The sequence below is a fragment of the Pseudophryne corroboree genome, chromosome 4, assembly GCF_028390025.1.
Source record: "Pseudophryne corroboree isolate aPseCor3 chromosome 4, aPseCor3.hap2, whole genome shotgun sequence".
In the NCBI taxonomy this organism is placed as follows: domain Eukaryota; kingdom Metazoa; phylum Chordata; class Amphibia; order Anura; family Myobatrachidae; genus Pseudophryne; species Pseudophryne corroboree.
In genome coordinates this window covers 366,720,491-366,733,370 of record NC_086447.1, presented here as the reverse complement: position 1 = coordinate 366,733,370, position 12,880 = coordinate 366,720,491, and the positions used below count along the sequence as shown (strand labels likewise).

General features: G+C 40.7%; 1 protein-coding gene across 1 annotated transcript in view; it reads left to right on the top strand.

The window, feature by feature from the left end:
- Window positions 1–10,571, top strand: part of B3GNT7 (UDP-GlcNAc:betaGal beta-1,3-N-acetylglucosaminyltransferase 7) — a 43,026-nt gene extending 32,455 nt beyond the window's left edge. The window contains exon 2 of the mRNA XM_063916554.1: window positions 8,172–10,571. Within this exon, the coding sequence (XP_063772624.1) occupies window positions 8,172–9,348 (1,177 nt within the window). The 3' untranslated portion in view covers window positions 9,349–10,571. The remainder of the gene's footprint in view (window positions 1–8,171) is intronic.
- Window positions 10,572–12,880: the final 2,309 nt, after the last annotated feature.

The window sequence follows — 12,880 nt, the reverse complement described above, 5'->3', positions numbered from 1 at the left end:
CCCCTGTTACTTCCCAGTTACTGTCCAGGAATGCCCCTTACATTTCTGATACTGTGCCTCCAAATCTGTACAGACACCATCAGGACACGTGCCTTGTGCGACTTAGACACATATGAAAAGCACTACTCAACTGTGTCCAACATCACCGCTGCCTCCGAATAAGGCCCAATGTTCCTGTGTTCTGTGGTTGGTAATGAGTATTACTCAGCACAAGGGCAAAGTGGTCGGTATTGCTTCCTCAGGTCATGTGTGTGTGTGAGTTTCCCCTGGATGTGTGTGTATGTGTGTGATTGTGTAAGTTTCCTCTGGATGTTTCTGTGTGTTGTTAATAAATATTGTTTTTGAACAACTTGGATGATAAATAGATCTATATAGTTACCTACGGGGCGATGTATCAAATCTTGGAGAAATAAAAATAGAGAAGTTGTCCAAAGCAGCCAATTAGCTTTTTTCACTTATCTAACACAGTCAATGACATGGCAGTTACAGGCAACTTCACTTTATTTCCAATGCTTGATACAGTTAACCTCTGGGGATTGAATCCCACTGTCCTTTTTCCTCCTTACCGAGGAAGGACCCCACTGCTGGCCATATAGGAGAGTCACATGTGCTACTTCTAGTGTCTATCATACAGCTTAGCCTCACTGCCATCCCATTACCCAAAGGGTGTAGACTACCTGTTGCTTAAATCCAGGGATGAAATGTTGCAACTTCCATTTGTGTACTGTTACATGCTATACGTACCACTCTGCTTTATAGTTAATTAGGTATGTGTTCATAGCAGTTTAAGTGTAGTTATCATACCAAATGTTACTTATTGTTGCAAGCTCCTCTTTCCTGGCCACAACACAGTTATATCCTTTTCCACTGAAATCCGTGTTTGACCCAGGTTTTGGAACACCGTTTCAACCCGGGACAGACCCTGTGTACACTACTGCCTTGACCCAAGTTATTCCCGGGTTGGCCTCCTTCACACTGCACCCGTGTACATTGTGTTCCTGTTCTGCCGGCACTTGGAGATGGGTTGGGTATGGGTGACCGGTGGCTTGGACACTGCCAGTCACCATACCAACGCCGGGATCCTGGTGTCTAGAATGCTGACTGTCGAGCTTTCCACCGGGTGGGATTCTGACGTCTGTCACATAACCGCATCCCCTTGGAGGTGATGTCATCTCCAAATACTGGTGAGCCTGCTTTCCCTGCTTTTAAAGTGACCAAGGGACCTTGGTTATTGTGGCAGTGGAAAAGGGTTAATATATTAGGGTAGTATTGATATGTTTAGTATTCTTATTAGATTAGTAATCATAGGTTTTTAATTAGAACCATTGGTGCCTCCGGTACACTATATTTGCCTAATTATGCACCTGTGTCATTATGCACCAGAGGGAATGCTATGATGACACGGTTCACAAGTCAACCTAGTGAAGTGTGCAGGATCGGGATGGTAGCTTATTCTATCAGGGGTTTGGAGGAATCCCAAAAATTTGGCATAACGACAGTTCCAGAACAGTAGGCAAGTAAACCCTTGTACAGTATTCTGAAAGTTACTGTTACAGAAACCTGTTCTGAGTACACATGTTACTCTGCATACCTCAAAAAGCTGAACAACCTGATTCAATATGAGTTCAACATTTTGAGTGGTAGAAACTGGTCCATAACATGAAAAAAGCTTTTATGGAGGATAATGTACTAAATACTTAATGTGGGGTCGAGTGAATGACGCCGGGAAAGTGGTCCCGGCGCTATTCAATTGAGTGCGCTGCTTTGGCCGACTAGTGGATTTCTGCTCGCACCCTCCGGAGGAGCAAGCAGAAATCCAACAAAACTAGTGCCGCAATGCTGTTTTGTGCCCTTGCGCAGTGCAAACAACATCGCTGCGGGGCATTTATGTCGGAGAGTGCCCGTTCTCATGCCTTCAACAGGGTGTTTAGGCGCGAGAATTGGCACTCTCCGACATACAGGTATTCTTGGACAAGGCAGCTTGCTAAATTGAATAGCAGCGGGACCTCCCTCTGGGCGCTATTAACTTCACAATCAATTGAATGTTCCCTTAGAACTCCACTATAGCTTTTGAATGTTGAAACTGATGCAGACTACTTTAGGGAGTGTGCATGTTAAGAGTCTGATTGCTTTCATTATATATTTTGGTCAATCTTCGTTAAAGTGAATTTAGCAGACTTCGAATATTAATGGCCTGATACTGAATGGATTTATTTGATTTAGACACGGGTCTGCGGCCATAGTGGGCATGCATGACCCTTCTCCTTGTGGCTGCATCCAGGAAGAATGCAGCCGCAAGATGATTGACAGTGGAGGGCATTTGCGGGGTGGCGACGCGGTGTTGGGGGGGCGTGGTGGTCCAAATGGGGGAGGGCTGAGAGCGTTTACGTGGCTGATGCATGATGTCACATTCAGTCACTCTGATTAAAAAAATGGCAGCAGACCTCATGACACGCTGCCGGAGGTCAACCTTAATTTGATGTGTCCGCAATGTAATTGCAGACACATCGGGAGGCGGCTCGTCACACATGCTGGGTGGCCTTGCCCTGTGCTTGGCGGCCCCCAGCATGTGAGGAGATGGACGCAGATCTGGCTGCATATGCAAAAGAGTTAAAGGGTTTTGTAAGGTTGGTCCGAGTACAGCAACTGTTTGAGCAACTGTGAACATATGCAGACACAGAAGCATATGAGTAAGCCAAATTATCTGCGGGTAGGCAAATAGCAGGTAATGATATCAGTCAGCAGCACTAGCAACCTGCTTGTGCATTCTTTGTTGCTTTGGCATATATTATGCTCTTGTGTGCATGTTTAAGTCATTTTACTTTCTCATATGTGAGCCAGGGAGTCATTTCCAATGTATTGCAGAATTATCTACAGATTTATTGATGTCTAACAGCAAATGCATACTAATACGAATTGGGCTACTGTGTGGCATAATGTGTATTGGCAACCCTACATTGTGACATAATGAGAAAAACTAGGGCACCACTATGGGGGATAATATTAACTAAGGCTCTACTATGGTTCAGAAAATAAACTAGGGCGCTATTATGTACTATAAAATTACCAGCTGCTGCAGAGAGGTATGTCTCTACAAGCACTGGGACAGGGGCTCCTTCAAAATGTTGCTATGGGGCCCACAAAGTTCTGGCTACACTTCTGTAGATGAGCATTAACATATTACAAATACATCTGAAAACATTCAGAGTCAGGAGGAAATAAAAAAGGAGCAATTTGCAACTTGGTAAAACCATGTTGCACAGCAGGTTGGGGCAGGTATAAAATGTGCATAGAGATTTACATTTCTAAGTCCAGTTGAGGTGCATCCTAACTCAGTTCTAAGTTTCAGTGAAAAAACAAAGCTGCCAAGTGTTTATTCACTACATGCAAAAAAATAGGTGCAATTGCTCCCCTTGCATTGCCACATGGTTTGTGTTCCAAGTGCAAATAACTCCTTGGGCTGTGTTTGCGAAGTGGCGGATTTTGTAAGCCGGGTTAGAGGTGAAAATTTAAAGCAGCACTCACGTTCTGTGTAAAGTCACTGCTTCATCTTTCTATCTACTGTATTTCAGAATCAGGCCCATAAAATTTTATCCACCATATACTGTAAAAATAATTTGCTTGCAAATCTTGTATCAAGATTGGATGTGGTCTTTATAACCAAGTTTTGGTTAGTAAAAATAGAATTCTTTATTTTATTACATGTCAGTACAGAGCAGGATAGTTTTACAGATACATTTTGTTTTATATGTAATACATAAATATGTAATTGTGCTTAATACTAATCTATACATACGGTATATCATCAATACAGTTAAACATGTGTCCTGCTGCCAAATAGTCCTCACAGAGCACAGTTTGATTCCCATGTCCTATTCCCTTCCATTAAACAGCATTTTACTGCTCACAGAGGAGAAAGCCCTCTTTCATTCCAAAGTCCCATTTAATTGCCTCGAAACTGAAGAGGCTTCTCTGTAATGTAAACGTGCCGGGCAGGGTGTGCGAAAGGCGTCCTGAAGGTGATCTGAATCGTGTTAACTTCTCTAGTCTCTATCTACACAGGAGCAGGAGAGCTGGTTGATAAGTGTGCTATTCAGTCCTAAAAGTAAACACCATACATACTCTCCCATCCCCCTATTTGCTTCTAAAATCTTAAGTAAGTAAGCACAAAGAATACATAAATACTCCCAAAATTCAAAAGTAGTATATTCTCCAGATATATAAATTCTCTGATGCACAGTGATTACTACTGCGGATTGTATAGTGCGTTTTGTGTGATTTTGCTGTGCGCATGCTCAGAATGCATACATACAGTATGTGAGAATGCACACCTGCATACATCTGATACTTGTAGCTCCACACAACTGGAAAGGCTGAACACTGGATGGAAGGTGCCGTCAAATGTTGTCTGCGTACAGTAAAGTGTTTTTACGCAAATGGGGCTGATGCAGCCCTGCCTAAACACACAGCTGTGCAGTTGGAAGGCATAGCTTTGTATCTGCTACAGAGCGGCAGCAAATACAAACTAATGGTCAAAAATCAGGAGCCTATGCTGCCGGTGTGGAGGAGTGAGCATCTAGGGGAATGTGCCATTATTCCATGTTTTATTTACTTATTTATGCACAATTTGCCAACAATACAGTAGCTGTCAAAGTAAGTAATACATTTGGTAAAGAAAGGACACAGAGGTAGACTCTCTTTGTTGGGGCAATCTGTCGTTAAAAAAATATATACTTCATTAAATTTCACCTTAAAACAATAGACATGCCACTTCTTGGTTCACATAACATAACAGAACACAACATATTGGATGCACAAAAGCATACAATGTAGCAAAGATATATTGGACAAAAGCATACAATGTAACAAAGAAAAATTGGATAAATAACTTAGTATTAAATCAACTGAAACAGTACATATTTTTTTCCCTCTTGTATCAATCTCATACATAAATGAATTTATCTTGGTAGATTCCCTTGTAGGTCTTGTACAGAATATTGATTCAATAAATATAAAAGAATGTTCCAGCCAATGATCTTTGTGATTTCATACTTGGATAATAAAATGTAGCCTGCAATCACATATTGTCCAGGCTGTCTGTATTTGGCAATGTTTACATAGGTTCTAAATATTCAACAAGACATAAAAATTCTCAAATATTTTTTATATAGTTACAGTATACCCGTTATACAGGAGCTCCCAGAGTGCGACCCACCTCAGGCCCCATGCCGCTGCTGTCTGCAACCTTGCATATTGCTGGGTTGGTGACGTCAGCGGTGACGCGCTGGGGGCTGCGCTTGGAGATCACATGATCTCCCAGCGCTGGCCGTCAACACAGTGTGAATAAAAAAATGGGTCGCATCGACCCGGCACCCGTTCACACCGCACAGTGAGCCATGTTGAACACGAGTTCAACCCTGCTCACTACCAGGGTTGAAATACCGGGATATTTCCCCTGGCACCTTTCAGACCTCACAAAAACATGGGTTATGTGCACTCATGTGCCAATAACCTGTGTTCAAAGCTAATGGTCTGAAAGGGGTAGTATTTAAAAATATTTATGCTTTCTTTTAGAACATGGGGATAGTTGAGCCTGTGTATCTGTGCAGATTAAATGTGATACTTTTGTAGCGACCTTGGTGCGCTATAGTTCCCATCATAACAAGTAACCAGTGACAATTTAATGCAGTTTTATATGTAAACAATACTAGTTCTGTGTTTATATAACACACAGAGGCTGGGATTTAGTTACCTGCAATTACCACAGGTGAAAAAGTGAGGTAGCCTCAGGCTGTAATGCCCGGGACTATTCAGTTGTGCTTCCTTTTTCTCCCAATAGCCTTGTTAAAGCCGGTAAACTTAGCATGTTAATGGCCATTATCACAGGTTAATGGGCCTTAATCCGTGATAGCATCACAAATTTGTGCATTAACAGAGGTCGCAGCACCCGTTAACCTGCTGGTGAAAAAAACAAAACCGTTATCTCCTGGCTTCAGGCTTAATTGGATAGCCCTGGGGTACCACGGCTAAAGGAGTCACGGCCAAAGTGCTCAATGCAGAAATTTCATCATAGTACTTTTATGTTTCTTTGTAAATGTGACCAACGCTCTACTTATATAAGTAATACTGGGGTGGCAGCAGTACGTGTGAGAGGTTAAACCCAGAAACCTCCAGTATTTAAAGTTCAAACAGGATTTACACAACTGCGCCTACTTGCAAAATAAATTGTCAGTATAAGTGAAAGAACCACGGAATAATATGTAGTATGAAAAATACTGACGTTTATTTGTATATAAATAATATAGGGTCAAAATTTGCTTTTACCCAAATGTATGAAAAAAATGATAGTGATAATCATGAAGTTGGGCAAAGAATGATGATAAAAAAAAATAAAAAAAATAAAAAATATATATATATATATATATATATATATAATATAAAAAAAGAAAATGAAAAATATAAAGTGGAAATGAAAAAATTAGAAAAAATATGTCTAAGTCCCAAAATGTCTGGTGTGAGCAGAGTGTGGCGTCCCACCTCTTTTCCACCTTATTGTCGTTATTTACTATCCGGTATCACAGTATAGATTGATATTTCTGGATTAGCAGGAATGTTGAATTCCACAGTTAGTCACAGTATCGCTGTGGGGTACCCCAATCTGGACAGTGGTGGGATGAGGTGATCAGGGTGAAGGTAAAATTAAATATCCCCGGACTCCCCGCTAACCTCCTCCGTCCTGTGCAGCAGGAGACGTCCGCAAACACAGACGTCTGCCAGTGTTCAAAACCGGAGGGACGCGGTCATGCCTCTGGGGGGAAGGTATCGACGACTTCTGGACCCACAAGGGGACTGTCCGCCGTGAACCTTCCCTCCTACGGGGTGTATTACCTTTTCTCCTGCGCTCGATCCCGTCACACACTTCCACTCCTTTCTTCTGTCTTCTCTCAGCCTGACGATCGGTGCTCCGCTCTCAGGTCTGTGTCCTCTCGGCCGTGCGGCTCCGTTTCTCCTCCACAGTGTCTCTTGCGAATCAGTTTGTTCCGTCCAGATATATTTCAAAATACTGTTGTTTTCTATAGATGATATGGAGAGTGGTGATGCAATGCTCAGAAGGAACTGAGCATTGCATCACCACTCTCCATATCATCTATAGAAAACAACAGTATTTTGAAATATATCTGGACGGAACAAACTGATTCGCAAGAGACACTGTGGAGGAGAAACGGAGCCGCACGGCCGAGAGGACACAGACCTGAGAGCGGAGCACCGATCGTCAGGCTGAGAGAAGACAGAAGAAAGGAGTGGAAGTGTGTGACGGGATCGAGCGCAGGAGAAAAGGTAATACACCCCGTAGGAGGGAAGGTTCACGGCGGACAGTCCCCTTGTGGGTCCAGAAGTCGTCGATACCTTCCCCCCAGAGGCATGACCGCGTCCCTCCGGTTTTGAACACTGGCAGACGTCTGTGTTTGCGGACGTCTCCTGCTGCACAGGACGGAGGAGGTTAGCGGGGAGTCCGGGGATATTTAATTTTACCTTCACCCTGATCACCTCATCCCACCACTGTCCAGATTGGGGTACCCCACAGCGATACTGTGACTAACTGTGGAATTCAACATTCCTGCTAATCCAGAAATATCAATCTATACTGTGATACCGGATAGTAAATAACGACAATAAGGTGGAAAAGAGGTGGGACGCCACACTCTGCTCACACCAGACATTTTGGGACTTAGACATATTTTTTCTAATTTTTTCATTTCCACTTTATATTTTTCATTTTCTTTTTTTATATATATATATATATATATATATTTTTTTTTTTTTTTTATCATCATTCTTTGCCCAACTTCATGATTATCACTATCATTTTTTTCATACATTTGGGTAAAAGCAAATTTTGACCCTATATTATTTATATACAAATAAACGTCAGTATTTTTCATACTACATATTATTCCGTGGTTCTTTCACTTATACTGACAATTTATTTTGCAAGTAGGCGCAGTTGTGTAAATCCTGTTTGAACTTATAGTACTTTTATGGTAATTTGTTTTGCTAAAGTAATAAATGAACAATCATATGCTGCTTCTTTCTTCATTATTATGCACAACTTCATAACTTTCTGCATGTTTTAAAAAAGTTTAATAGTATTTTATATTTTCTGTTTCCAGGAAGAAGACAATCTACAAATGCTTGTGCATCTCATTCTTACTTGTGGTCACACTTGCCATCTTCCATAGAGGAACTTCCCCCAGTCTTACTCTTATCCCAAAAAGTATGGATTCTGAAGAGCTATTGAACACTAGGAACAAAGACACCTTTCCTGCGCCAGAAAGCTTTTGGTTATCTAACAAAGAGGAACAGGTCACCATAGATTCTATTCCTAATACTATTGAATGGGATGTAAACTCCATCAATTGCACTGCCAACAGGAACCTAACCAAGTTGGACTGGTTCAAGATGCTGGAACCCAACTTTCAGCAATTCTTGCTTTTCCGGCACTGTCGGTACTTCCCCATGATTATTAACAACCCGCAGAAGTGCAGTGGAGACATTGATCTGCTGATAGTGGTGAAGTCAATAATCACTCAACATGACCGCAGGGATGCGATTCGTAAAACCTGGGGAAAAGAAAAAAAGGTGAATGGTAAGAAAGTAAGAACACTGTTTCTTCTGGGGACAGCTATGAAGGAAGAGGAACGAGCCAATTACCAAAAACTGCTGGATTTTGAAAACCAGATATATGGAGATATTCTACAGTGGGATTTTCTTGATTCTTTTTTTAACTTAACTCTTAAGGAAGTTCATTTTCTGAAGTGGATGACCATCTATTGCCATAGAGTAGCGTACATTTTTAAAGGGGATGATGATGTTTATGTGAACCCTGAAAATGTTTTGGACTTTCTGGATGGCAACAAGTCACCTGACCTCTTTGTAGGAGATGTGCTCTTTAAAGCTCGACCCATTCGTAAGAAAGACAATAAGTACTATATCCCCATCTCCTTATATAACAAAACCTTATATCCTCCATATGCAGGTGGTGGTGGGTTCATTATGGCTGGATCTTTGATCAAAGCATTATACAAAGCTTCAGAGACCTTAGATCTCTATCCTATCGATGACGTTTTCTTAGGTATGTGCCTCGAAGTTATCAAGGTCACTCCTATAATGCACGAAGGGTTTAAAACCTTCGGAATTGTAAAGAACAAGAAAAGCAAGATGAACAAAGATCCATGCTTCTTTCGAAGTGTGATTGTTGTGCACAAACTGCTACCTCCTGAACTGCAGCAAATGTGGGAACTTGTACATAGTAACTTAACCTGTTCTCGAAAAGTTGAGATCCTTTAGTACCTGGACCAAAAGACTTGTAAAAGGTCAAGATAAAAACATGACAGATCTATTATATTGTATTTTATTTTATTTTATTTTATTAAGGCTGTTTCCCTGGCAGGTTTCGGGAGAAAACATGTTCTAAAAGATTTTGTTTTTAAAGTTATGTATATATTGCTAATAGAATTTTGTGACTTTTTGTGAAAGGTTTTAAGGAACCATATCCGGGTACGATATGTTAAATTATGTGACAATGAATGAAAGCTTGTTTTCAGCATTGGGACTTTCAGCTGTGCTGTATCTGATGTGGATGAGGCTCTCAATGTATTTAGTTGGACTTTTCTTACAATTGAGCCTTATATGGTACAAACAGATTGTCAGCCCAAAGGACATCTTATTATAGCTTTCAACTTGAATATAAACTCAACACTGGGTATATCTGTAACATGGAGTCAAGCCATGCAGCTTTCCTGATCACGGTGATCTACAATGGTGCAATCCAGCTGACGGCCCAGAGGCTGGGGGTAGCCCTCTACAAAAGTGTGCAGATATGTTTTATAACTGTGAGCTCCAGGACTTTCAAAATCATGGAAGTAATTTGTTTTATACTATTTATATTCAAGCAAGTGGAGCTCTTTTGTTGATGATTGATTGTTTTGAGATGTTTTTGAAAATTAATATAATTTATAAAAGTAAAGATTAAATGAATGAGCACTAACATGAAGTTTTTAAACAAAGAAATTTATTGAAAACATGTAGCAGTACTTTATTTTTCATTAATGGTAAAATACATTGGTCCTTTCTTAACCACTTGCCTGGCATGGTCGCATCAGATGCAACCATGCCTGCAAATGCTTTATCTGACCAGGTAGCACAGGATGCGACCATTCAGATAAACTGTTAGCGGCAGGGAAGGGAAACTTCCCTCCGCTGCTGCTGTCAGAGGGACCGGAAATCCAATGTCACCGATGTTCCGATGGTCAAGATGTTCCCGATCGATGTTTGGAAAAACTTACTGTTTTTTTTGTTTGTTTGTTTTTTACATTTTTCTATTTATTTTAACTAAAATCATTTTGGATAGGGTTAAATTCATGTTCTTCACGTAATTCACTCATAAAAAAGCCTGACAATTTCTGAGTGGGTTTTGGGGAAAAAAATTATCAGTTAAGTGGTAAAAATATAACATTTACTATGAGAATGAGCCTAATTGTGCCCAGCAAACAGATGTTGTTCTTTTAAGTGACTGAAAATGTTATCTTATTTTTTTATTTTATTATATTCTAAATACAAAATATAATTCTTCATTGGTTGTTGTGTTTCTCCCCATTACTTTTCAAGCATTTGGGTCTGCATTTCTTCCATGTGCTTTATCTGTCTAAACATAAAATGCAGTGTATGCACTGAGTCACATTAGAAATGACTGACATTATGTACAATCTACATAAACTCCTAAAGAATAACCATTGCAACGTGAGAATGTGCCCATAGCAAACATGCAGTAATATGACACTGCCGCGTTGCAACAGCATGCTTCTTGGCAAAAATCAAGGAAAATAAGTAGTGCCTCATATAATAGGCTATATTTGTGGACAAAATTAATGGAGAGGATGATATTTATTTATTTATTAGCAGTTTCTTATATAGTGCAGCATATTCCGTTACGCTTTACAATTAGAACAACAGTATTAGAACAAAACTAGGCAAAAACAGACGTAGAGGTAGGAAGGCCCTGCTCGCTAGCTTACAATCTTATAATTTTGTACTCAGTGTTTTGCCTTAGGTTTGTCCTCCTTTCGGGGGGTAAAATTGTGCACACGTTTGACCTCCACTAATTTGTATAACATAATAATAAATAACAATAAATGTATTTATCTAGTGCTATGACAGAAAGTACTTCATATAAAACATGTAAAAGATTAACATAATACTGAAAAAGGAAATAAGCATTAAGTATTATAGGAGGAGAGAGGAATCATATAAAACATGTAAAAGATTAACATAATACTGAAAAAGGAAATATGCATTAAGTATTATAGGAGGAGACATGAATCAGTAAACAGGTAAGTCCTGATATTTCTAGTGTGGTAGCCTTTTGGACTCACAAAGCTAAAAGCTTGTGCCTGGAATGCAGTACTGTATAGGAGTTTTCTAGGTTATGTTAGTTCAGTAGGTGATGAGTGGAAGTATAGGGAACTAGAAGCTACTTCAGGTATCTAGGACCCTGACTATGTAAGACTATAAATGGCGGAGCTTCCATAATAAGAACCTCCTTTTCTCCGGCAGGGTCCACAGGTTATCCACAGGATAACATTGGGATATGATGAAGCGACAGCGGATTTGCACCAATCAGTCAAAGCTTTTCGGCCTCCCAGCATGCAACGGGCCCATCCATATATAGGAACATAGTAACTTAGTAACTAAGGTTGAAAAAAGACAATTGTCCATCGAATAAGAATTTACTTAACCCATTCTTAAAGGTGTTGACTGAGTCCGCTGTGACTACTCTCTCAGACAGGGAATTCCAAACACGTATTGTCCTTACTGTGAAAAAACCTTTTTGCCTCAATGTGCGGAAACTCCTCTGCTCTAACCTAAGCGAGTGACCACGTGTCCTCTGTGCTGATCTTATAGAAAACGGGTCCCTCCCGAGCTCTGTGTAATGGCACCTTATATATTTTTAGATGTTGATCATGTCCCCTCTTAGTCTCCTCTTTTCTAATGTAAACATGCCTAGCCTTGCGAGCCTTTCCTCGTATTCCAGCGTCTCCATGCCCTTGATTAGTTTGGTCACCCACCTTTTCTAGCTCCAGGATATCCTTTTTGTAATATGGTGCCCAAAATTGCAAACAGTATTCAAGATGTGGCCTCACTAGTGATTTATATAATGGGAGTATAATACTCTCGTCCCTTGCATCAATTCCCCGTTTTGTGCATGCTAATATCTTATTAGCCTTCTTTGCTAATATCTTATTAGCCTCCTGGCTCAGACAAATCAGTTGTGTGGTGTGGCAGGAGCCGGAACATGGTCAATGGGCTGCTGGTTTTTAGCAGCCATAAGCTTTCTTATTTTATTTTTATAGTCTTAATATTTTTTTTGAGTGATCATTCTAAAAAGCGTCTTATACATACCTTAGAAATTGTCGCTCCAACAACTCTCCGCTGGGCCGCGACGACGCTTACCTACGAGTACAGTGTTGTTTCAGCAGGTGTCTGTGTCGGATATACTAGCAGGTCCAGTACAGCTGGACAGGTTGATTAGCTAGATCTCTTCTTATTTGGCCACATCCATGTGTATCCTTATTTCTCATACGTCCTAGAGGATGCTGGGGACTCCAAAAGGACCATGGGGTATAGACGGGATCCGCAGGAGACATGGGCACACTATAAGACTTTGAATGGGTGTGAACTGGCTCCTCCCTCTATGCCCCTCCTCCAGACCTCAGTTAGACTCTGTGCCCAGAGAGACTGGACACACACTAGGGGAGCTCTCCTGGGTTTCTCTGAAATATTTTATGTTAGCTTTATTATTTTCAGGGAAAAAGGGTGCAGG